At 37.8% G+C, this 25,674-nt stretch overlaps 1 protein-coding gene across 6 annotated transcripts in view; it reads left to right on the forward strand.

Moving 5' to 3' along the window:
- Window positions 1-4,277: 4,277 nt before the first annotated feature.
- The window catches only part of KYAT3 (kynurenine aminotransferase 3), a 99,199-nt gene continuing 77,802 nt past the window's right edge, over window positions 4,278-25,674 (forward strand). For 2 of the 6 annotated variants that reach the window (XM_077120353.1, XM_077120358.1), the window contains exons 1-4: window positions 4,278-4,491; window positions 7,632-7,825; window positions 11,515-11,644; window positions 12,093-12,193. In XM_077120353.1, the coding sequence (XP_076976468.1) occupies window positions 12,095-12,193 (99 nt within the window). In that variant the 5' untranslated portion in view covers window positions 4,278-4,491; window positions 7,632-7,825; window positions 11,515-11,644; window positions 12,093-12,094. Of the gene's footprint in view, window positions 4,492-7,631; window positions 7,826-7,970; window positions 8,164-11,514; window positions 11,645-12,092; window positions 12,194-25,674 lie in introns of all 6 variants that reach the window. The other 4 variants (XM_077120354.1, XM_077120356.1, XM_077120357.1 and 1 more) reach the window with 4 other exon arrangements.

A 25,674-nucleotide genomic window follows, 5' to 3' on the forward strand; every position in this document is an offset into this window, starting at 1 on the left:
TCAATTATAACAAATGTTCCACACCAATGTAAGGTATTATATGGGAATTCTGTATTTTCTTCTTGATTGTTCTGTAAACCCACAAGTTCTCTAATAAAAAAATAAATAAATAAAACAAGGTAACTTGGAAGATAAAGCAATAGTGCAGAGAGTTCACACAAACACACGAAAATCATTTATCTCCTCAAAAAAAAAAAAAGACTAGCTATTGCATCCATAAAATAAGAAAAGGATACTATTTTTAAAAATTCAGAAAACAAACATGGGCTCTGGAAATTAAAAATATGAAAGCAGAAATGAAAAACTCAGTTGAAGTTCTGAATAATAAAATTGAGGGAATCTCTTTAAAATAGAAGAAGAAAAATAAAAAGTGATAGAAAATTTTAAAAGTAGAGATCCAATCCAAGAGCTCCAACACCCAAATAACAGGAATTCCAGAAAAAGAACAACAACAACAAAAAAGTAGAGGACAGGAAATTATGAATAAACAAAAAATAAATTAAGAAAATTTCTCTCCAAAAAAGGGTAGAATGAAAGGACCTCCTGAGTACCCAGCATACTGGAATAGGTCCACACTAGCACACAGCATCATGACATTTTGAACACAGTTTGTAAGCTGACAGAATGCAATATACCAGAAATGGAATGGCTTTTATAAAGGAAATTTAATTTGGAAATTTAAAGTTCTAAGGCTGTGAAAATGTCCAGATGAAGGCATCCAGGGAAAGATACCTTGATTCAAGAATGTCTGTTGGGTCCAGAACACCCAAACAATTCTTGCTAGCTTTCTCTTCTCATTTCATAAGGCTTCCCTGGGGGCATTTTCCTTCTGTATCTCCAAAGGTCTCTGGCTGTGTGGGCTCTGTCAGCTCTGTTGCTCTGAGCTTTTCCAACATGGTTCCCTGCTAAAGGTTCCAGTAGGCAACCCTACCTTGAATACGTGGAAACGCATCTCCATGGAAACTACTTAATCAAAAGTTACCACCCACAATTGGGTGGGTCACATCTCCATACTCACAAAAACAAAGATCCCACCCAGTAATATTTAATGAGGATTAAAGGACATGGCTTTTCAGAGGTACACAACATATTCAAACCGGCACAAGGGGCAAGTAAGCCTCTCTCAATCAACTGTGACTGAATAAAGATGTTTTCTGACACATAAGGTCTCAAAAAGTTTACTTCTGCGCATTCCTTTTCAGGAAACCGCTAGAGTAACGTGCTCCTCCAAGATGAAGGTGTACACTATAAAGGAAGAAATGGGAAGCAAGAACAGGGGATTCAACATAAGATAAATGAGCAAAGGATTCCAGGATGATTGTGAAGGGAGATCTCAAAATAAAAAAAAAAAAAGACAACAAATAACGGGTAAGCCAGTTCTAGGAAAGATTTCTTTGAGATGATAAAACTGAAAGAGTACCAGATGTATCCAAAGATACTGAGTGAAATTCAGAAAATTTGGGCTGAATTCAGTGATGACTATAGAAAACAGAACAAATAAAAACAGCGTTTTAACTCTAGGGAAAACAGAACATTGAGCAAAAGAAAAGTGATTATAATATAATATACTATGTGGCTCAACTGGGATTAGTATTTATATACTGAATTTTTTTTCAATATTTTTATTGAGAAATCTTCACACCTACAGTCCATACATGGTATACAATCAATGGCTCACAATGTCATCACATAGTTGTGTATTCATCACCACGATCATTTTTGGAACATCTGCATCACTGAACATATTGAATATGGACCTATAAAACTATAGTGAGAAAATAGAAAAATGTGTAGGGGGGTAAGAAAAAACATAAAGCATTATCTTTCACAGCAGAAAGTAACTAGATAGTGCCTAAAACTGAAAACCAAGAAGAAACAATATAGATCTATATTTGGAGATATAGAATAAATACCCCCCAAAATTAACAAAAAGAGTTTTAAAGTAGATGACTTTGGGAAAGGGGATATAAAAGTATGTTGATATTTTTGGTAACAAGCCCTACAGACTATATGACTCTTCAAATTATGTATAACTGATAAAAATTCAAACCACAACAAATATATGGGGTGACTTCTGTGTGCCATAACTGTGTGTGACACACATAACCGGAATGTCAGGTATTATGTTAGCTACTGGCAGCATAGATAGAGTAAGCACACTGGGGTACTCAACTGCCTTCTTAACATCTCCACTTAGGTGTCTAACTGCTATCTCAAAAATGTCCAAAATACACCTCTCGATTCTCCTACCCCGGCAGACTTCTTTAACCTAAGTGTTTCATATTTCAATAAATGATGATCCATATATATGCTTAAGCAAAAAGACAAAGAACGGTCTATGTAGAACCCACCTTCTACTTCCTTGCCACTACCCTACTTTGAGCCAATATCATCTCTGTCCTAGACTACTGTAATAACTCCCTAACAGATGCTCCTGCTTCTATGCTTGCCTACCCACATATTTGTTCTCCAGTGTAGCTGGAGGATCTTTCAAAATGTAATTCAGATTACATTATCCTTGCTTAAGGTTTTCCAGTGACTTCTCACTGCACTCAGAATGAAGTCTAAATTCCTTCCCATGGTCTACAAGACCCTGTATGATCTGGCCCCTGACCCCCTCTCCACCTTCATCTGGAAACATTTACCCCTGGATCATCACTATGCTTTAGCAACACTGTCCATTCTTGTATTATTTGAACATGCCAAGTTTGTTTCCACATCAGGGCCCTTTCAACAGCTGTTTCCTTCCCAGAGCCATTTCTTACAAGGTTGCCCCCTTATCATTCAATTCTTAATTCAAATGTCACCTCATTAGAAAAGCTTATTTTAACTATCCCATTTAAATTGCGAATTTCACTCATCATTGCTTCCTTACAACAATTATCACCCTCTGAAATTATTTTCTATATTAACTGTCTTTCTTCTGTCCCTCCCTACCAGAATGTCAAGTTTAAGACCTCGCCTGCTTCACTCCCAGCAGTGGCCTCAACTCCTAGATGCTCAATTCATATTTGTTAAATCAAAGAAAGGGTGCCCTCTTATCAGGAAGTAGAATGACACCCTTAGGCTACAGTGTTGTTAGAAACTGGCCATGGTGTTCTTCTGTTAAAACCAACAACAATCTCACAGAATACCAACATGAGACAGCACTCTGTGCTCATGATGAAGTGAGCCAACAAACAAGATCACTTTATAATCTCCCCTAAACTATGAAAATACCATCTTTCCCTAGATATTGCTTCTTTATCCATTGAAGCTTTAATTTCGCACTCCTCCTAGATAAGATTTATTATAGTACCCAATTTTAGCTTTATCCCACTTCCTGACAACCTCCTATCAGAATGAACCCCCATTTAACATTTCAGTAATCACCTAATACAAGCCCATACCCTATAATAAATCATGGAGTGCAGTCTTCCTCATTGCAATACGGAATGATCCCAGCTTTTTTTTGACTACAGGTGTATGCCTGGTGGTTCTTTTGGCTGCAGAACACTGACAAATAAATGCCCCTCACAACAGTTTACAATGTCCGGGTAGATCCTCTACTGTTCATTTAATCATCTTCTGAACCTCCTCGTTCCTAGTTAAGAGTATATTCCTTCAACCAGAGATTATCTTCGTTCTTTCCTCCAGGCCTAAATAGCAATGCTACTGCCACTCCACTCTCAAAACAGAGGAAGAAAATCAAATCACGAACTCCATTCTTAACAGAAATTCTCCTTTAGCCAAATCTCACCACCACCCAAGAGAAACCTATGGTGTTCTTCCTTTTTCTCCTAGTCAAGTTTTCTTCTTCATATTTTACAGTTGTCATTTATTTTCCTCCTTCAATCTCAGACCCCCTTTCACTCTTAGTTCTCTAATCAAACCCATTTTACTTTCCAGGGATATAAACTTCCTTCCTGCTTTTTTCTCACACTCATCACAGATTGCAAATACATCTTCAAACCCTTATTCATACTCTCTTTGGCCTTGCCTTGACCTCTCTCGGGCACCTTCCAAAGTTATTCTAACCCCAACACTCTCCTTGCTCAAGCCCGGTGCTCCAACCCAATCAGTCACACACACCCAATCCGAGTAAATCCTCGGCCGTACCTAAGTCCCTGCTACCCCCCATCCCCTTACTCAGGCCCGCCTCCATCCCTTCCCCTCAATCCCAGCGCCGCACCCCCTTCTCGCATCCAGTCCGCGATCCCCGGCTGCCAGCGCAGCCAATCGGCGCCCTGTGTCCAGACGCCATAGCCAATTCCCGGCCATATTCAGGACCGCCCCCATCCACGCCCCCATCCAGCCCCGACCGGGCCACCTCCCCCAGGCGCGGCCCTCCCTGCCCGCGCTCCCAGTCGTGTGTTCCCCGGTCCAAACCTGAGTTCAGACCCGAGTCATTCCGCGGCCAGGTTCCGCCCTCGCGTCCGAATCAGGTTCAGCCAAGCCCCCAAGTCCAGGCCGCACTCGAGCCCCCGGACGCGAGAGAGTCGCTCGAACGAGGTGAGTGGGAGGCGCGGCGGGACGACTCGGGTCGGGAAGGACGGCTGCGGTCCGGCGGCCGAGTCCGGCGTGCGCGGAGCCAGGGGTGGAGCGGTTCCTTGCCGGAGCGGCGCTTCCGTAGGGTTGGCAGAAAAGGACGGGATGGATGGCGAATAGGACTCGGACTCTCGCGCAGGCTGCGGGGCTCCGAACCCCGGCCTTCGCAGGAATGAACATAGTGTTCTCTGGAAAGAGAATAGCACCTATGTGACTGGCCTCCTAGGCTGGGGCCCCTGAGCCCCGGTCACCGTCTTGCCTCTTATGCCCTTGATTTTACGATTTTGACATTTAGAGATGGGGAACGCCGACTCCATTTTACCCATAACTGGGGTTCTTAATAACAAAGGAAGCTAAAAAGCTATTAATCTGCCATATAAGTAAATATTACTGGAATCCAATATTTTAAAATCAAATTGAAAAGCAGTGCAACCCTTTTTAGAGTCCGAGCAGTCTAGCAGTTCGAACACCCACCCAGCACAGCAGACATGTCTTAGACTTTTGCAGCAGGTGGGCCCCCCTCCGGCTACCTGAGACAATTCGGGCAGCTTGCCCACTTCCACCAAGCCACCCGGTTCCAGAAAGTTTACCACGTGTTGAATTGAAACCTAGTTCCTGCCAACTTAAACCAGTCAGCTGTACTTCTTCCCTCTGAGGAAATTTATAATTACACAAATCCCATTTTCACACAACAGCTTTTCAACAATTTCACGATCATTTCTCTTTGAGTCTTATGCCGACAATATTTGGTTAACTCTTGTTCCGCTGATATAGGTTTGAAGTTTATCCTTCCCTTTGTGCACTTTCAACAAGTGCCGTGTTGTTCCCCTCCTTGATACTGTTTATCAGTGAATTTTTTCAACATGGACTGAAGTAGAGCATGAAGTGGAAATAATCTTTCTGTCGGTCTGCCTCTCCTGTTAATGTGGACTGTTCATTAGCACCAGCCCTTCTTCCAGTCAGCTCATGTTAATCTTCCCTGAGCTTGCAGTTAATCCTAGACTTTTACTTTGTCAATTAACTTTATCTCTTTCTACCTCTCCTTCTGCATATGCGGCGTTTAATTGGTAATTTAGATTTAGGTCCAGAGCTTTACATTTAAACTTTTTTTTTTTTTTAGGGAAGAAGAGCAGAGAAAGAGAGGGGGAAAAAAAAAGAGGAAAGGAGAAAAGAGAGAGGAGGAAGAGAAGAAAAAGGGAGGAAGGAGGGTAATGTGGGCAGGAGAGCGCACATCTGTCCCCAGAATCTTCATCCAGAACATACTAGAGCAAAATATCACAGGAAGTTGCACTGACTTTTCATTTGGGAGCTGACCACTTCTTGGTCTATTATCCAGAGCAACTAATTTGACTCGCCCGAGGCTTGACATTGTCATCTTTATCAGAGTCATAATATCAAGTTCATACAGTGTCTATCCTTATGTGTCTGGCTTACTTCACTGAGGATTATGTCCTCAAGGTTCATCCATGTCGTCATATGCCTCAGGACCTCATTTCATCTTATTGCTGCATAATATTCCATCATCTGTATAAACTGTCTTTTGTTTATCCACTTGTCTGTTGATGGGCACTTGGATAGTTTCTATCTTTTAGCAATTGTGAATAATGCTGCTATGAACATCAGTGTGTAGATGTCTGTGTCACTTCTTTCAGCTCTTCTAGGTAAATTCCGAGTAGTGGTATTGCCATTTTAACATTTAAACTTGTTAAAATTCCTTATAGTAGCTCTGCCTTCCTTTTAGCTCTAGATTCTGCCCCCAATATTGCACCAGCCTTCTCATCTTCAGGTCACTCCCAAATCTGCCAAGCATCCCTTCAATAGCCTCATTTTAAACAGTCTGTCACATTGCGAACAGATCAACAGTTTAATTTTCTATTTATCGTGTGTAGTTGAATACAGAATTTGCTCAGTGTGTAATAGGCCATAGTTAGATTGACTAGATCACCCGGATGGCACAATTTGCCTCATATTTTTCACAGAACATTTTTTTTAGGGAGACACTAGAAAGATACCATGAAGGTATTGATTTAGATAATTCCTTCCACAATTGATACTACCTAATGGGAGAGTCATGACTGAGAAGAAAAGAGAGCCCAAATCTGGGCTTTGAGGAATTCCATCATGTAATGGCAGGGGGAGGAGAGGAAGGAGGAAAATGAGGGGTTGTAGTATGTCAAAAGCTAAGAGAAGACAGTGTTTCAGGGAGAAGGGAGAGCTTGGTCAGCAGTATATAAGGTAATAGAGAGTTAAAGGAAAGTGAGAATTGCAAAATGTGCATCAGATCTAACAATAATAAGGTGAAAACTGACTTTAACAAAAGTTCCTTCTATGAAGTAATGGGGGCAAAATTCAGATAAAACCAAACTGAAGAGTAAGTATGGGTTAAGGAAAAGGAGGCAGCTTAGTAAGGTAACCTCTTAAATGATGCTCTTGAGAGAATGTGAGTCACAAGGGAAGTTTTGATTTGAAAAAGAAATGAGCAACAGGGAGAAGGTAGAATCAAGAGTTTTATTTTTTTTTTATGTTTTTGTATTTTTTGTGGTTTTTTGTTTGTTTTTTAACTGAAGGGGATTTAAGCATGAAGAATTTAATTGAGCAAGGAAAGCTGAATATACAGCAGAATGGGCTAATAATCAATTGAGTAAGGTTTCTATAAAGGTGGGAGGGGATGTGATCTAAGTCATGGGAGGAGGGATTGATACTGGGCAAAATGTATGGTTCTCTGCCCAATGCACATAACAGCCAATCTAAGACACAAGATTTCAAAGAAAGAAAAAGTTTATTGCTAAGTACGAACAGGAAATCAGATGGCCTATCTGCCTAAAAATCTGTCTCCCCAAGTATAAAGAATTCAGATTTTTTTATGGGCTCAAACAAGGGGAGATAGAGTTGTTACCATTACAATAGGATGTATAAATAGGGGCTGAGCCTAGGCTAGATTAACCATCTCAATAGTAAGTATAAACAGGGCTAAGACTAGTTCAGAGAGTTGCAGTAATTTCAGGTATTAATATTTGGCTATTCTACAATATAATAGAAAGAACAAAATCTATATAATTATCCAGTAATCATAATCATTTTTAATTTTTAACTCTCAATTATAGGAGTATTCTTTTGTGGAAGAATTACTGTCCCAGCCCAGCACAATGGAGAAACCAAAGAACATGCTACACAGAAGATAACCCATGAGTTTAATTAGGGGCTTACAGACGGAAGGAAGATCTTCCCAATGGTGGCTGATTGGGAAATGAAAATCTGTGCTCCCATCCAAAGCCAACAGAGAAAAAGAAGGAGAGAGGTGTGCCCAGGGAATGGCTTATAAAGTTTGTCTCATGAAATTTGGTTAAAACAGAATTTCACCAGACTCTTGTGAGATTTGGTTATTGGGGGAGAAAGAGTGGTTTACATTCTTTGAGCTTTCGTATCTGTCCCCTGTCTTGTAGATGGCTGTGTGCAGTGGCTTGCTCTCAGAATGGAGCAGGGAACGGGCCCAAGCCCTAGGTCCTTTTAATCTATCCCCACCCAGCAGACTAGTTGACCATAGGACGGACACTGCATGCACTAACAGTATAAGACATTACAGCTCCACAAAGTGAGACCGCCATGGCCAAGAAAGGGAATTAAACCATTGTACAGGTAATTGATAAAACTTGTGATTTCAGTCCTAAATGAGAAGATTCTTTTCCAGATTTTGCAATGTTCTGAATTCTGAGGCCACCAGGGTATTCTACACTGTCCAATTCATAGGAGTCACGGCCCAAGGCAGGCCAGTGGCACCTGACAGTGACAGTTCAGTGCACATTCAGCATTGAAATTTATTGTGCACATAGGTTACTTCAGAATTCAGTTGCAGGAAGGTATTTGCTGTGATGTTAAGGGCAAAAAGAATACAAGCTAGATTTGTATTAGTAGTTTCCCACTGCAATTTCAGGGAGCTTTCTGGAATAAAATCCACAGTTAGCCTGGGCATGATAAGTATCTACAGAGTCATACAGACTGTGCCTTGGGGTATACCCGGGAGGCCCTGGTTGATAACATATACAACTTTTGCCATTCTGTATATAAACTGGTCTAATACTTAAATTTTGGGCAACCTCAATACCCAGCAACCAACCAGCAGGGCTGCATTGGCCAGGACCATGGCCAATTAACCTTATTTTCCCCAATTTCTATTATTTGTGGAGCAGGTAAGAGCAAGTTATTTTCATTACTTTATTGTGGCTGTAGTATTTCTGGTCCTTTTACCTAAATTTGCACCACCTGCATGGGCCCCACCATTACCAGTTCAACAGGGGTGGGAGCAGCTGTTCCTGCCTGTGAATGGAAGCCATTGAGGGCTGGATACAACCTGCATGTCCACTGCCACAGGAATTGCTTATCACCTTTTAATTTCTCTTTTAAAATCCCATTCATCCTTTCAACTAACCCAGCTGCTGTGGGCTTATAAGGCAAATGAAATGTCCATAAAACATCACGTTCGGTAGCCCAGGCTTGGGATAGTTGTCCAGTTAGTGTCCCTATCTTCAGGGAACAATAAGATTTGTGGTAGAAGGAACACTCTGAAAATATAAAGATGTAATGGAATTTGCTGATTATTAATGAAGCTGTCCCAAAAGGCCAAGGGAAAGTTTAGAAAGTTGGAGAAAATGGAGACCTAGGTTCTTCGCCAGGAAGTGTGTTGGTGAAGTGTGTTATATAGAAGACAGGTAGGGTAGAGGGGGTGTGGGATGTGGGATTTCCAGAATGAAAAGAGGTAGAATGAATATCAGTTCCCAAGGAGGAGGGACACTGGGCCTGATGGCTAGAGGGCATAATTCACCCAGGCTGTGGTGAAATCTCCCAAAAGGTGTGGTCTGGGGTCACATATCACCAATGGGTGACTTATGAGTATCTTCTGAGATACCTTCAGACACAAGGATTCATTTAACATCCAGTTTGAAAAAAATAGCAATAGTGAGACTTGGCAAGAGTTAGTGACTTGTCCAAGGATATAAATATACTTTTTTAAATATCAAAAATGGGGTCAAGGGGGTGCACGGGTAGTTCAGTGGTAGAATCTCATCTACTATGCGATGCGGGAGACCCGGGTATGATTCCCAGCCCATTCACTACCCAAACAAATAAGCAAACAAAAATTCAACAAATAGTGCTGAAATAAAGGGATACTTACATGGAAAAAGATTGAAATGTGACCTCCACCATACAGCATACCAAAAAAAAAAAAAAAATGAGGTCGACAGATAAGTCCTGAAACCTAGAGGGTCCAGTCTCTCCAGAACATTAGCTAGTTCCATCTCCTTACCCCATTTTATTAACAGACCCTTCCAACAGGAAAAAGTTAGAATGGCCATAGCCCAAATACCCCTGAAGAGTGGGATAGAAAGATCAAAGGTGATGGTGGAATAATGCAAAGAAGGTAGGGCTTAAAAATGAATATGATTGCTGAATCATTAAATTGATATTTCTTTTACTATCTCCAGTTTCTTAGAGCAGTTAGAAGAAAAAAACTAAAATTGTTGAATTGTAACCCATATCAAACTCTGAAATCTGTTCTGCAACTAATTGTTGTGTTGTGCGTTGATATTTATTGCTTTTTTGTATATATGTTATTTTTCACATCAAAGAAAAAAAATTCTATTTTGATGAGAAAAAAATATTTATTTCTTCTAGCCTCCTATGTTCTGAAGCAGCTAGAAGGAAAAACCTAAGCGAATGGTATGGTAGCCCATGACAAATTATTGGATCTCCTGTAACTACTTGTTGAGTGCTTTGAAAACTATTGCTTTTTTCTTTCTTTGCTTTGTATATGTTATACAATAAAAAATGTTAAAAAAAGAAACATGAGGTCGAGAATCCAGGTGTCCCGATTCCTAGTTCCTTCTTTCTCCCTGCCCCAGTTTACTACCAGAAGGTAGAAGAGACTTCCTTTTTTTTCAGTTTACTTGCAAAAAACTATTTTGCTTATACTTTGTTAGAAAACTTAACAAATCAGGCTGAACTTAAGTAAATGGACATTTATACGCTGGAAAAATATGTTGTCCTAGATCACTCAAAGAACTCCATGGTAGTGGAGATTGTCCAATATATTCTGTTGGTTCATACTACCTTTGCTTAAAATGCTCCCTACTACCCAATCCAGGTAATATTTTATTTCTGAACAGAATAATTAATGATAAAAGAATAGACATATCTTGACTTCAGGAAATCAATCTCTGGCTTAAAAGTCATAATACATCTGTCTTTACTAAAGGGATAAATATTTTATAAAAGGATTCCCCTCAGGGTTACTTTACATAGTCCATTTAAATTAGTTTATAATATGATTTTATATATTTATTCAGTCATCCTAAAATTATGTATCAAGTGTCTACCATGTGCCAAGAATAGAGCAATGAACTAAATACACCAGACCTCTGCTCAGAGAGCTTATATTTTAAAATATCCAATGAATGTATGAGTGATCGGCCAAACAAACATGAAAATAAACAAAACATGTGCTTGGTAGAAAAGTAAAATAGGTTGATGTGATGTAGAATGGCTAAGAGGCTGTGAAAGGTTATGTGACCAGGGAAGGCTTTTCTGAGGAGCAATTGTTCAATTGTTTAAGCTGAGACTTTATTGACAAGATCAGCATTTTATATTTTGTTTTTAAAGAAATACCCAATATATTATTTTCATAGTTAAAGCTTCCTGTATCCTTATATTTTGGTAGTTTCTTCAAGATCCTCATAACTGGCTTTAGTCATCCTTTGCATCCAGAGACTATGTCTCTTTTTCTGTCTCAGGTTTGATTAACTATTAGGGATAAAGCAAATACTGTTCACTGTACAACAGGCTTAGATACTTGAGAGAATGATATTCTCAGAGTAAAACCTTAGAAGGAGTTACTGTTTACCTGAATGTCTTTAAAGTGGTACTTACTAAGGGCATTTCAGGTTGCTTTGACCTCTCTATGTTTACCCATGACTGATAACAGTTTCCTTACAGGTAAAGAAGCAATTCAGAATGCGTGCTGGTTATGTAACTGAAATCTATTGAAAAAGCTTGCTAGCTCTCTGTGGAGTCACTGAAGGAAATATCATCTGAGAAAATAAACTATGATTCACTTATGTTTTTGGTATTTATCAAGTATCTACTATCATCCTTCTTTTCATCAACTTTAATTTACTATCGATACATCTTATTCCTTTACTAGTGACTGTTACCAGATAATTCTGAAATTTGAGTAGTCCCAAAATGGAAATATTCTGGATTTTACAGCTGCCAGAAATGAAATCTTTATTTACTATAACTTCATGCAATTGACTAAAGACTTATTTTTGCATTCGAAATATCCTTACAGATCTCTAGTTTAAAACAATATAAGCATAAATTTGTATAAGATAAGGGGGAATAAATTTATTGGAATGATTCCAGTGACAAGAGATTATATTATAGAAAGAAAACTCAGCTATCAAAAAATTTTACTTGTATTTCAAATAAGCTTATGATAAATCAGCTCTAAATATCTGATAGTAATTTCTCATATATTTACTACCTTTTTCAATGTTTCTTTTATCCCATAGGCATGTTTTCGGCCCAGAGAAGACTCTGCTACCTTAACTACAGAGCAAAATTCCTGAAGACAATTCGTCCTTCAAAAATTTTCAGCTTCTCCACTTCTGCTGTAGGTATCACTTATCACTTACAGATAAAATATTGTATATATTTTGTGTTGCCAAAAAAAAAGATGCAATTTTCAGATATACTTTTTATAGATGTCTTATTAAAATGACTATTCCTACTATATAAATCAAAGGTATCTCTTATCATTGCCTGGAACTACATTTACTAAGCACTTACCTGCCAACCTATGTATAGGCATTTTGCTAGATGGTATAAATTTGTTGTCTCATTTCATCTTCACAAAACCCTTTAAGTTATGAATTGTTATATCCCTATTTAACAGATAAGAAAATGGAAGCTTAGATAGGTTTATTAATATGCCTAAGGTCACACAGCTTATGTGTAGCATAACCAAATTGCCAAACTTCTGTCTAGCTCTGACACTCTAAAGGGCAGGCTCTGTCCACTCTGAAAAGAATATCATGGTGATTAAAAGCACAGGCTCTGTGACTTCCAGTTTATAGGAAATACAGTAGAATGAGGAACAGGTTAAGTGACATCAGAACAAACAGACAAATCCAGAACCATGTGTACAGTCCTACTACACATAGGTTATCTGAGCCAGTTTTCTCAGCAAGTCGGCGCGTGAAGGAGAGCAGGAGGACCGTATTTCAGAGGGAATGCTCCAGGACTAAAAGAGGCTTAAGAACTATAACCACTAAATGCAGTGTATGGACCTTGTGTAGGAGCCTGAGGCTATTTTATAAAAACAATCAGAGAAATATAAGTATGAACAGGGTATTTGATGATACTGAGGAATTATTGTTAATTAGGTATGATAAAGACGTTGCAGTTATATCAGAAAATGCCCATATTTTTAAGAGATATATGTTAAGTATATAGAAGTAAAATGATTTTGAGATCTAGGAATAACTTTGAAATTACTCAGTGATGAAAAATGAAACAGAAAGGGAAATACAGGAGAGATAAATCAAGTGAGGCAAAACCTTGATAATTATTGAATCTGGGTGATGTGTATATAAATGTTTTTTTTTCTTTTTTTTTACTTTTTTTAATTAATTAAAAAAAATTAATAAACAAAACATTTAGATATCATTCCATTCTACATATACAATCAGTAATTCTTAATATCATCACATAGTTGCATATTCATCATTTCTTAGTACATTTGCATCGATTTAGAGAAAGAAATAAAAAGACAACAGAAAAAGAAATAAAATGATAATAGAGAAAAAAAAGACTATACATACCATACCCCTTACCCCTCACTTTCATTTACCACTATTTCAAACTGAATTTATTTTAACATATATTCCCCCTATTATTTATTTTTATTCCATATGTTCTACTCTTCTGTTGATATAGTAGCTAAAAGGAGCATCAGACATAAGGTTTTCACATTCACAGAGTCTCATTGTGAAAGCTATATCATTGTTCAATCATCATCAAGAAACATGGCTACTGGAACACAGCACTACATTTTCAGGCAATTCCCTCCAGCCTCTCCACTACATCTTGAACAACAAGGTGATATCTACTTAATGCGTAAATAACCTCCAGGATAACCTCTCGACTCTGTTTGGAATCTCTCAGCCATTGACACTTTGTCTCATTTTACTCTTCCCCCTTTTGGTCGAGTAAATGTTTTATATTAGGTTGAATCATTTGAAATGGCCATTTTTGTAGGCTAAAATTGGTTGAATATTGGCTATTTAACATGGTTGATTCTAATTCTAATCTCTCAACTTTTCTGTAGTTTTGAAATTTCCATCAAAAAACTCCATTATCAACTTCACCTGCTACCTATAGATGTAATGAATTCTGCCTCATAAAGTTCTTGAATTCTATCCCTTTTCTTTATTATATCTATGACTACCTAAGTTCTGGCCCTCTTCCATATTTAGAAGTTGGTTGAAGCCAAAGAAGTGGATGAGATCACCCAGGGTAATCTTATGAAGCTGTGGTACTAAACTAAGGGTGTTTCATTATAGAATTATCACCTGGGGAGGTTATTAGAACTCCAGGACCCATCCTGAGCAATTCTGATTCTATAAATCTGCAGTGCATTTTGAAAAATCTTTCCAAAAGAGTCTGATGTATATTCCCAGGTAAGAATCACTGACAATCCATTACTCAAACTTGGAGATTATCTGGAATAGAGTTCAGCCCTTTCCGTCTTTAACAACTCCATCAAAAAGTCCCTATAATTCACCAGGCCTTTGCATTTAAGCAATCACACAAAGGTAGCTAAGTACTCTTCAGAGGCAGACTGGTCAGTGTTATCAGGAGTAGTAGTGATAAGTTTAAATCCAGAAAGACTTACCAGAACCAGCCAGACTACTTACTGTAAACTTATTTTCACTAAGGTATGGCCATAATAAAATCCTTTTCTTTCACATCATCAATTTCACTGACACTTTGGAGGTTACATCTGAGGACAGGAATGAAATGGGATATGAGCAACAGGAGCGACACTGCATATGTATTGTTTGCTATTATTATGATAAGATTTTATTTATTTTGTAATTTTAAATACTATCTTAAGCTAAAAAAAGAAAAAAAGACTACTTTACAGCAAGAATGAAAGAATGATACTGCAAGCATGGCTTTTTCCAGTAAAAAGGCCCACTCAATCCAGCATTACAAAGGAGAAACATGTCTTTCAGTGAGAAGGTGATTTTATTGCAAGTGCACTGACAAGAAACTGGTGAAATCTTCCCTAAACCCGTTCAATGTGGGGATGTGATTAGGGTTTTTATAGGTGAAGAAAAGAGAATAGAGCCCATAAAATAAGTGAAGGCTGCATGATATATTCTTGTCAGGTCAGTGATGACATTGGACCTTTGTGAGGAGGGCCCGGGCAAATTTCTCAATCCTTTGTCGTCTCAAGCACGTCTTGTTCTAGCTTCAGTGATTAGATATAGATATTGATGTGCAAGCTCTAGCATGCAGGGTATTCATGACTTCTCTTAGATGACTTCTCAAGAATGTCGAACATTTGTCTTTTAAAGAGGAAAACACTGGTTCACTGGGCCACAGTGTGTTTTTGGCACTACTCTGCTATTATATTCCTGTAAACAGAACTGAGGAAGTCTGGTAAATATCCATCTGGGAACTAAGTACAAAGAGTAAACTGCTAAGCCTTCAGGTAGGGTAAGCATATCTTCCTGCTACCAATACCCCCCTTGTATTTTGTATTCTTCTTACTCTTAAGAAGTCATTCTTTTTTTGAGCATTCCTCATATAAGGAAAATGGATGAAGGTCTCATCTTCCATAGTTACTTCCTGCTGGTCTTGGGTGAAAAAACTTTGCATTGTCTAAAGGATGCTCTGGACAAAAGCTTACAAAGACAATGTAGGCAACAACAAGACAAGTATATGGCAAACAAACAAAAAAAGGCAAAGTTATCAGCTATTCAGAAAATAAGTCAAGTCCACTAAGATCTTTAACATGTTCAATATCACTTTGCACATGATCTGGTATAGAGGAGATATTATCATATTCATCAGGTATGACTGCATTTAATACTAATTAATGCATAAGTTCCTTTTTGAGCTGCAGTGGATGCTAGGCTTATAATACTATGCATGTTGTCTCTCCATAGGAGAAGGCTTTAGTGCTAATTGTGGTGTTTTTTTTAGGTTCTAATTACAACACTCCAGAAAGTATGTTCTTTGTAGAGTTGTTGTAGTGTAGTATCATTGCCCCCTGGAAAACAGCTTGGTGGGCTCCAGGGTTCTCAGCCTTTCTCATAGCACCCTCCAGCACTATGCAATACAGCTACTCTGGAGGCAGTGTCTACTGAAGAGCCAAAATGACAACTTTTTCTGACAGGCTGAGCTATAGGTGTCTGTAGTAGCAAGATATTTTCAGTAACAGCATTTTCCCATCTATTTCTGGAGCACGATTCAAAGATGTGACCAATACTTTGATAGTCTTAGGGACAGCAGAAATGGATCTAGCCAATAACTCAAATGGGAAGACAACATGCACAGCACCAGGAGTTTGTTTTAAATATGCAAGTGCTTCAGTCAAAACAAAGGTTTGGTTTTTTTTTTTTTTCCTACATTTTTACTGGGAAGCAAAGAACTATGACTAGCAGCATTATATTGTTGTCTAATTCTGTGCAGATTAGTAACTAACATAAGGTTAGTTACTAATCTCTTAATTTTTATGACATTGTCTTATTATTTCTTATGCAGCTTACAAATACTAAATAAACGTAACTATTTCTAGCACTTCATTTTTTATAAGGTGAAAGAATAAATATTGCAAGTGTTAGAATAAAAACGTATCTTTTGGGGCTTAATCTTGAGAAGGCAAAATATTGAAAGTTCTCAGGTTTGAAAGAATATTTGGTTTCTTAATTAGCTTAAGCTAAGAAAAAGAGTAATTTAAAAGTGAGAAGTCTTGTTTTTCTTAAACAACTAAGGACATGATATAATCAACATAAAGTACAAAAAGTTATTCTGATAAAACACAGACTTTCTGCCTTTTAGACGGATTATTCAGAAAAAAAAATTTATAACCTTTTACTAAAAACAGACCAATAATGCAATAAAACTTTGTCCCTTTAACAAAGAGAAAACTAAATTTTAGTTTTGCAGCAGTGCATTATTTGATACTAAAGCTTTTAAAAATTTTATAGATAGACCCATCAACTCTTTCTCAACTTTGACCATAATTTCCTTTTCTACTAACCTTCGTTGACTTTCTGTATCTATTCAGGTTTTGTTCTGCATCTTCTTCTTTCTCATTTTGTAACAACCAATCATTTAGGACAAAATTACTCTCTTTTCCTTTAATAAAAACACATCCTTTATACCTTTATCCTTTTTTTAGCTATCAAGAAGAGAAAAGAAACAAGGGGAACTGTGATAGTTAAGTTCATATGTCAACTTAGCCAGATTATGGTGTCCAGTTGTTTGGTAAAGCTAGCACTGGCCTGATGGTTACTGTGAGGATATTTCATGGCTTTAAATCATCACTATGTTGTTTGCATCTATGGCCGATGACATCTACAATCAATTGAGGAGGTGCCTTCAGCAATGAGATGAGTCATCCAATCAGATTGCAGGCCTTAAAAGGAGAAGGGATGATTTCAGGAGTCAGAAGGAAGAATTTTTTTCTCTTCATTCAGCCAGCCAGCTTCTCCTGGGGATTCATCAAAAACCTTCATTGGATTCCCAGCTTGTGCCCCGTTATCTCCTGTTGGTTCTGTTTCCCTCAAGAATCCTAATATAGGAACCTAGAATGAAAACCACTCTTTTCCCAATTTTAGCACCTAGATTATAAAGGTTTAGAAATTGGGAGAGAACATTTCTGTCATCTTCTGATACCAGAAAGTGAAAGAATGTATTTAGATTAGATAGTTAGATAGATAGAGAGAGAGATAGTAATAGATGGCTATAGATGGATGGATAGATGGGAAGGAGGGAGGGAGGGAGGGAGGGAGGGAGGAAAGAAAGAAAGAAAGAAGGAAATATAATTGCTGACGAGACACTGGTTGTGGTTCCATGGATCACCAAATCCTACTAACTAGCAGTGTCACACTTTGTTAGACTAATCTTCATTTAGAATTTAATCATTCAGATTGCAATGACATGATAGTAGAGAGAGTTTTCTACTCTCTTGGTATAATAATATATTGACTGCTGGTCCTAAAACAGCATTGATTTTGTAGCAACTGAAATAAAATCTTTCTGTTCTCCTTCTTTCTGTCATTCCTTAAAGAAATCACAGTCCTCTTTTTCCTCTTTTTTTTTCAGCTATTACCTATATATTTATTTCATGTTAGCTCATTATCAATTTTCCAAATAATTTAGAATATACTTGCATAGCATTTTTCTTTTTTTTTTTTGTATTTTCAAAGTACACTTCAATACGTAGATGTAGAACAGATTTCAGCGTTTGTGATGGGTTACCATTCCACTATTTCAGATTTTTCCTTCTAGCTGTTCCAAAAGAAATATATATATTTTTTTAATAAAAATAACATATATACTGAAAAGGAATAAATTTCAAAGCACATTCCAACAATTAATTGTAGAACAGATTTCAAGTTTGGTTTGGGTTACAATTCCACAATTTTAGGTTTTTATTCTAGCTGCTCTTAGATACTGGAGACTAAAAGAAATATCAATATAATGATTCAGCAATCATACTCATTTGTTAAACCCTACCTTCTCTGTATAACTGCACCATTACCTTTGATCTTTCTCCCACTCTTTAGGGATATTTAGGCTATGCCCATTCTAACTTTTTCATGTTGAAAGGGGCTCTTGATAATACGGGATGGGGGATGGAACTAGTTGATGTTCTGAAGAGGCTGGCCCCTCTGCATTTCAGGACTTACCTGGTCCAGGGTTCCATCTAGAGATTGTAGGTTTCTGGAAAGTTACTTTAGTGCATGGAACCTTTGTAGAATCTTATATAACGCCCTAAGTGTTCTTCAAGATTGCACAGCCCTCTGTGAAAAAAATTATTTTATATTTAGTCAAGCCCAACATCTCCTTATCCCCTTTGGTGTAAAGCTAATTATTCTACTTGTATCCAAGAAAACCTTTCCCACTTAGAGGGGAACTATTTTGTAGTATATGGTGTGTGCCAAGAAGTATATTCTTATGCTTATGGATTTGTCTCATATAATTAATTTAATCAGTTACCTAGGAATGGCATTAATGAGCAAACTTTCAGAGAAGTCAAGTAGCTTGCCTTCTATCATACAACCAGTTTGCTTTGAAACTGAAATCTGAGTAGAAAGCTCTTTGCATTAAACAACCTTGGAAATTTTAATCAGAATACAGACATATCCTACAGAACTCCAGCGGGCACCAAGTGTGGCAGGCCCGTAGGGATTGTGCACAAGCTTGCTACAAATCTAGTTTGTTTGTTTTTTTCTGCTCTAACTTTAATTTGCATTTATTTTATGATGAATTTATTCCTGAGCCATAAGTTTTTGTTTCTTCTGAGATATCTTTTGCTTCTGTGCAACCTCCTCTTCTGATTTAGGAACAATTTATTCTTTTTCCATAAGGATCATCTAGTGTGGCAAGGAGAGCTCATGTATGGGTTAATCAGACCATGAGCTCTTTAAGTCCCGCGGCACATCTTAGGGTCTTTGTTCACCTGAATGTGCTCAATGACCAGAGATTCTATATCTAAATCCTTAAGTTCAGCATTACTCTCTGCATTTTTAAGCATGTGCAACAGAAATTCAGCACACTTTGGGCTACCCACCCTGCATCCAGCCCCACTATTGGGCAGGGTACACCTACCAGTACCACCTTTATAATAACAGAATGTAATTACATTGTAATACTTGGTGGCTTTTCAAATATACATATCCTTGATGGCCTGAGCAGTTTCTTGGATATTCTTTTTTTTTTTTTTTAATTAATTAACGGAAAAAAAGAAATTAACCCACCATTTAGAAATCATACCATTCTACATATGCAATCAGTAATTCTTAACATCATCACATAGATGCATGATCATCGTTTCTTAGTACATTTGCATCGGTTTAGAAGAACTAGCAACACAACAGAAAAAGATATAGAATGTTAATATAGAGAAAAAAATAAAAGCAATAATAATAGTAAAAAAAAGACAAACAAACAACCAGACAGACAAAAAAAACAAAACAACAACAAAAACAAAACAAAACAAAACAAAAACAAAAATCTATAGCTCAGTCTTGGGTATTCTTAAAGTGAACATGAAGATTTAAACCTCTTGATTTGCCTGATTTTGTGGGGTTTTCTGGATCAAGTTGTTACCAGATTTCGGTTTCCTAGGTGCTTGTCTGTGCCGTAAGAACGAAGCACAGATAGAACAAGTAGGTAAGAAATTTATTAAGTACACATGCAGAGAAAAGGAGCATGTGGGCACTCTCACAAGTAGAGAAAGATGGAGGGTGAGAGGCAATAGGCAATGTGAGCCATTTGCTATTATAGATTAGCTTTACTTAATCCCCATCTCCTTCCTTGTTTGGGGCTCCTTCTTCTACCCTCCTCTCTCCCGAGGGCCATACCTGCTGGTAGACAGTTCATATTTGAATGGGTCCATTGGTTTCACCCTTCTCTAAAGATGACTCATTCAGATGGGGGTCATTTGGCTTTAGATGAATTGGCTGCCACTGGGTGTTCCCTGAAAGTGGGCAGCCTATAGGCAGGGTGTCTGTGTCAGACCCGGGGCCTGCTGATCTTGATTAACCATACTTGTTCAAGGGCTCCTTCACAGTTTTCTCTTTCCCTCTTCGTGTATTGTAGCCTGTCTCAAAGTAAATAGCAAACTGTTTTCAGAAATTGCCTCAGGCCACTTACGGGCAGAGTCCAGATCTAGTTTTACATCTCTTCCTGATAAAGAGCCCAACAGAAACAACCTGTTTCTTCAGTTTCAAATCCAGACTTTGAGAGATGTCTTGACTGGTTTAGGCTGACTCATCCCCAGTCTAATCCAATTAGCTGTTACTGGGTTGGAGTTGGGTTGGGAGGTGAGGTTGCATAGTCTAGACAGGTGAAAGGGCCAACCTTGTGACTATGGGAGAATAAATCAGGTTTTTAAAAAATTTTCTTGGGTTGACCTAACTTTCCATTTTCTGGTATTCCAGTTCTGTTTACCTGTTCTGTCCACTGCCAGGTTTAGAGAAACCCTTGTTACCAAAACAAACAAACAAACAAACTTGTTTCATAAAATCATGACTCATGCAAATATAAAAATGAACATGGTGTTAAAGAGATTTTTATTTTTCTGATTGGTATGAAGCAGGCAAAAATTAAAACTGTTCAAAGGAAAGGTCAAAAGCAAGTGAATTGCAAATAAAGGCAAAACTGGTTTTTCTACAGAGAAGAGGGGAGTCAATCAGAACTCTACTGACCAGAATTTTTATGCCTATCAGTTATGCACAATTTATAAAGAGATACAAAGTAGCCCAAGGACAATGAACAGGGCTAGAATCGGCCCTAAAAATTGTGCTATAGCCAGTGCAGACTTTTCCTTTGATATAAATTTTTTTTTTACCTTATATTATCTCAGAGGCTGTTCACATTCCTTCCCTTTCACCCATTTATTTAGCCAGTAAATATTAAATACCTACAATTACTGGGCACATGCAACTGTAAAATAAAACAGCTAAATATTTATTGATTAAACTTTCCAGTTAATTCTTTTTAATCAATTATCATTGATACTTTTCTTTTATCCCTACTATGCATTCCCCATCTTTATACTTCTTTTCAGTTCTTCTGCCTTTACAGGAACATTTCTTTTTTTTTCTTATACCATTTAGTGGTGAAAGAATGTAATTTGTTTTTTGAATGTTTAGTGACACCTTGAAGCACCTCTGCAATCTCTGAAACAATTTTGATAATGTCTGCTTGCTTGAGGGGCATTTTGTCCAAAGGAAGAAAAAGGGCATGATTTCAGAATACCCTGGCAGCTTTTTAAAATCAACTTTTTCTAAGTATAACTTAAATATACTCAACTGCTGGTGTCGTTTTGACAGACGTCCACATTCGCCCATCAAAATACAGAACATTTCTGTCACCTCCACAAGAGGCATCAAGCTTCCTTGGTGTCCATCCTTGATTCTGCTGATCTACTTTTGGACACCATATATTAGTTTGCATTTTCTAGAATGTTATGTGAATGGAATTATATAGTTTGTAAATATTTAACTGGCTTCCTTCAGAACTCAGCCTAAAAATTTTGAGATTCACCTGTGTAATTGTATATGTTTAAGTAGTTCATTCCTTGTTATTGCATTCATTGTATGAATGTACCACAATTGTTTATTCACCTGTTGTTCTAGTTTGCTAGCTGCTGGAATGCAACACACCAGAGACGGATTGGCTTTTAATAAAAGGGGATTTATTTTGTTGGTTCTTCAGAGGAAAGGCAGCTAACTTTCCACTGAGGTTCTTTCTTACGTGGAAGGCGCAAGATGGTCTCTGCTGGTCTTCTCTCCAGGCCCCTGGGTTCCAACAACTTTCCCCGGGGTGACTTCTTTCTGCATCTCCAAAGGCCTGGGCTGAGCTGCTAGTGCTGAGATGAGGAATGCCGAGCTGCTTGGCTGTGCTACATTGCGTTCCCTCATTTAAGCACCAGCCAATTAAGTCAAACGTCACTCATTGCAGCAGACACGCCTCCTAGCTGACTGCAGATGTAATTAGCAACAGATGAGGTTCACGTACCATTGGCTTGTGTCAGCAGCAACAGAACTAGATATGCTCACCTGGCCAAGTTGACAACTGAATCTAACTAACACACCTGTGGATAGACATTTGAGTTGTTTCCAGTTTTTGGCAATTGTGAATAATGCTAGTGTGAACGTTTGTGTTTAAGTCTTCATGTGGAAACAAGTTTTTATTTTTCCTGAGTAAATACCTAGGAGTGGAATGGCTGAGTTATGTGGTAAATATATACATTTAATTTTTAAATTAATTGCCAAACAGTTTACTTCACCCTTCTCTGATAACTAATGATGTTGAGCATCTTTGCGTATGCTTTTTGGTCATTCTTGTATTTTTTTTGTAATGTGGCTATTTATATCTTTTGCCTATTTTTAATCATGTTGTTTGTATTCTAGGTATAAGAAAGGAAGGTATAAGACAAAGTTCAGATTCTCAAAGAGAACTTGAAAATAGACATGTACATATGTACCATCTAAATTGTGATAAATGTAAAGAAAGAGGTCTAGGGGACAGTAGGGAAAGAAATTAATTCTATTTGGGAACCTGAAAACATTACTTGGAAGAGTTGAATCTAAAATGTATCTTGGGCCATGGTGGCTCAGCAGGTAGGAGTGCTTGCTTGCCATGCCCAAGGACCCAGGTTCGTTTCCTGCTGCCTGCCGATGTAGAAAAAAAAAAAGTATCTTGTAAGATGGATTGTGTTTAAATGGGTGGAGATATAGAAAAGATATGAGACAGAGGAAAGAAATTGAATAAAAACATGAAAAGCAGAAAAGTACTGAATGCCAATTGAGAATGGCAAGTGGTTCTATGTTATGAATCACTGGATGGGAGGGGATGGCATTTTGGGAGGTAAAAAAATTCTCAAGAGCTTTGAATGCCATTTTAGAGTTGGAATTACCTTCCATAGATCATGGGGAGTCACTGAAGATTTTAGAGCAAGATAGTAATATCTCCTAATTTGTGTTTCAAGTACAGAAATCTGGAACACTTCAAATGAGGCAGTACAGTTTTGTAATGATTCAATTGTGGATAACTCACAGAAGGAGAATTTCATTCATGTGTTCAGAAAATACCTTTTGAACGCATTACATACCATGTAACATTTTAGATGCTTGCGTGGCACTGAACAAGACAAGACCCAATTTTCTGTTTACATTTTGTAGAGAGACAATTAACTAGTAAAATAAATAATCTCAAATGCAGAAATATGCAAAAATTATTGGTGGGTAATGTAGGAGAGAGGGGATGGGTAAGGTTAAGCTAGATACCCTTGGAAGGCCTTAAGAGGTTCTATTTGAACTGAGAGAAGGGCGTTCCCGACTGATGATACGGAAAGTACAAATTCAAAGGCTCTTATATATCAGTCAGCTTTGCTACAGTAACAAACAACCCCCAAAGCATTAAAGGCTTACATTGATAAACATTTCATTTTTATTCATATTGTATGTAAGTACCGGTCAGTTGTGGCTGTGCTCCCACTTGCAGTTCTGCTCTATGTTCTTTTTTTCCAGTGCCCCTACGGAAGGAATAGCTCCAATGTGAGACATGCTTTTTTCACATAGAAGGGAAAACAAAATGCTCAGTCAATCCCTGTGACCACATTTAAAGTTTCTCCTTGGACATAATACATGTCACATTCACATACCATTGACCAAAGCAAATCACATGGCCACATCCAAAGTCACTCTTTGAAAGGGAGGCATGAGGAATTATGTAGGGTAATATAATCTACAAAATTGGGAACAAACCTGGAAGGTTAAGGGGTGGGAAAAAGAATGGCTCAATAAGAACAGGGATCTTGGTGTATTTTGTTCAATGACATAGCCCAGGCAGAAGAGTGCCTCGCATGTAGTAAGTACTGAATAAATATTTATGGCATGAATGAATGAAAGAAAGCTAGTGTGGTTAGAATGTAGTGGTAAAGAAGAGATAAGATCAGAGAGGTAGGTAGGAACCAAATTAGGTAGGCTCTTGTAAAATCATGGTGCAAGATCTTAAAGTTTGGAGCTTACTCCAAAAGATAATAGGAAAGTTTTAATGGGCTTTAAACAAGGGCGCAAAATGATCTGATATGTATTTTTTTGAATATCGCTTTGACTGCAGTACAGCAAATGAATTCTAAGTGGACAAAAGTAGGGACAAAGAAACTGTTTCATAGATTACTTATGTTTGTGCCTGGAACTAGGGAACAGACAGTTTGATAGAGAAGAATGGTCAGGTCTGGGACAGATTTTGCAGATAGAGTAGATAGGATTTGCTAACTTTTAGAAAGTAGGTGATGTCAAAGATAGAGCCAAAAACTTCTCATCAATTCTAGATAATCATCTTTCCCAAAACCAGGACAAATTTTAATAGTAACACCTTCAAAAACTAACAAAGGATTTGGGTTGCGTTTAGTTGAGTTGGGCTCCATTCTTCAACAATTTAAGTAGCCTTGCTCCCTCATTGGGCCCTCTTTTATGCCCAAGTGTGATTTGCGTTGTGTACCTTCAAGAGCTCTTGTGTACCTTCAAGAGTTCTTTAGAACAGTAACCATAAAATATCCATCAGGCATGCTGAAACACTTCCATCCCTCACCTACCACAAACACCACTAATCAATCCTTCTTTGCCACTGATCCCAGATGTAGTTTCTCAGCAAATCATTTTTGACACTCATTACTGAACAATCAGTTGGCTTGAATTTGCTTCTCCAGTCACCTTCTCCACCTGGTTCTCTGTTGCAGCAATAGCAACTTAAGCTCCACAACTTCAGAACTTCCTGTTGGCCTTCCCGTTTAGATGGACTTGCTTGGACTGCTATGACCTGAGACCACTTCTAAGTGCCCATTTCTGTTCTTCTGGAAAATGCTTTCCCCATTCCAACCAACTTTTTTGCAAGAAGCTGGTATATTTTCACAGACACTGTCTAGAGGCACTGATGTGTTCTAACTCAGTTTGCACACCTAGAGGGGCTGCAGGTGTAGAGTCAGGTTTTGTACAATTTTTTTTTTTAGTATTTTTATTGATAAATCTTCACACACATACATTCCATAAATGGTATACAATCAGTGGCTCACAATATTATCACATAGTTGTGTGTTCATCACTGTGATCAGTTTTTAGAACATTTATATCACTCCAGAAAAAGGAATTAAAAGAAAAAACTCACACATCCATACTCCTTACCCCTCCCACTCATTGACCACTAGTAGTTCCATCTACCCAATTTATTTTACTCCTTCCCCCCATTATTAATTTATTTTTTTAACCATGTTTTTAAATTAATTTGTCCATACCCTGGATAAAAGGAGCATCAGACACAAGGTTTTCATAGTCACACAGT

Source organism: Tamandua tetradactyla, chromosome 11, assembly GCF_023851605.1.
Source record: "Tamandua tetradactyla isolate mTamTet1 chromosome 11, mTamTet1.pri, whole genome shotgun sequence".
In the NCBI taxonomy this organism is placed as follows: domain Eukaryota; kingdom Metazoa; phylum Chordata; class Mammalia; order Pilosa; family Myrmecophagidae; genus Tamandua; species Tamandua tetradactyla.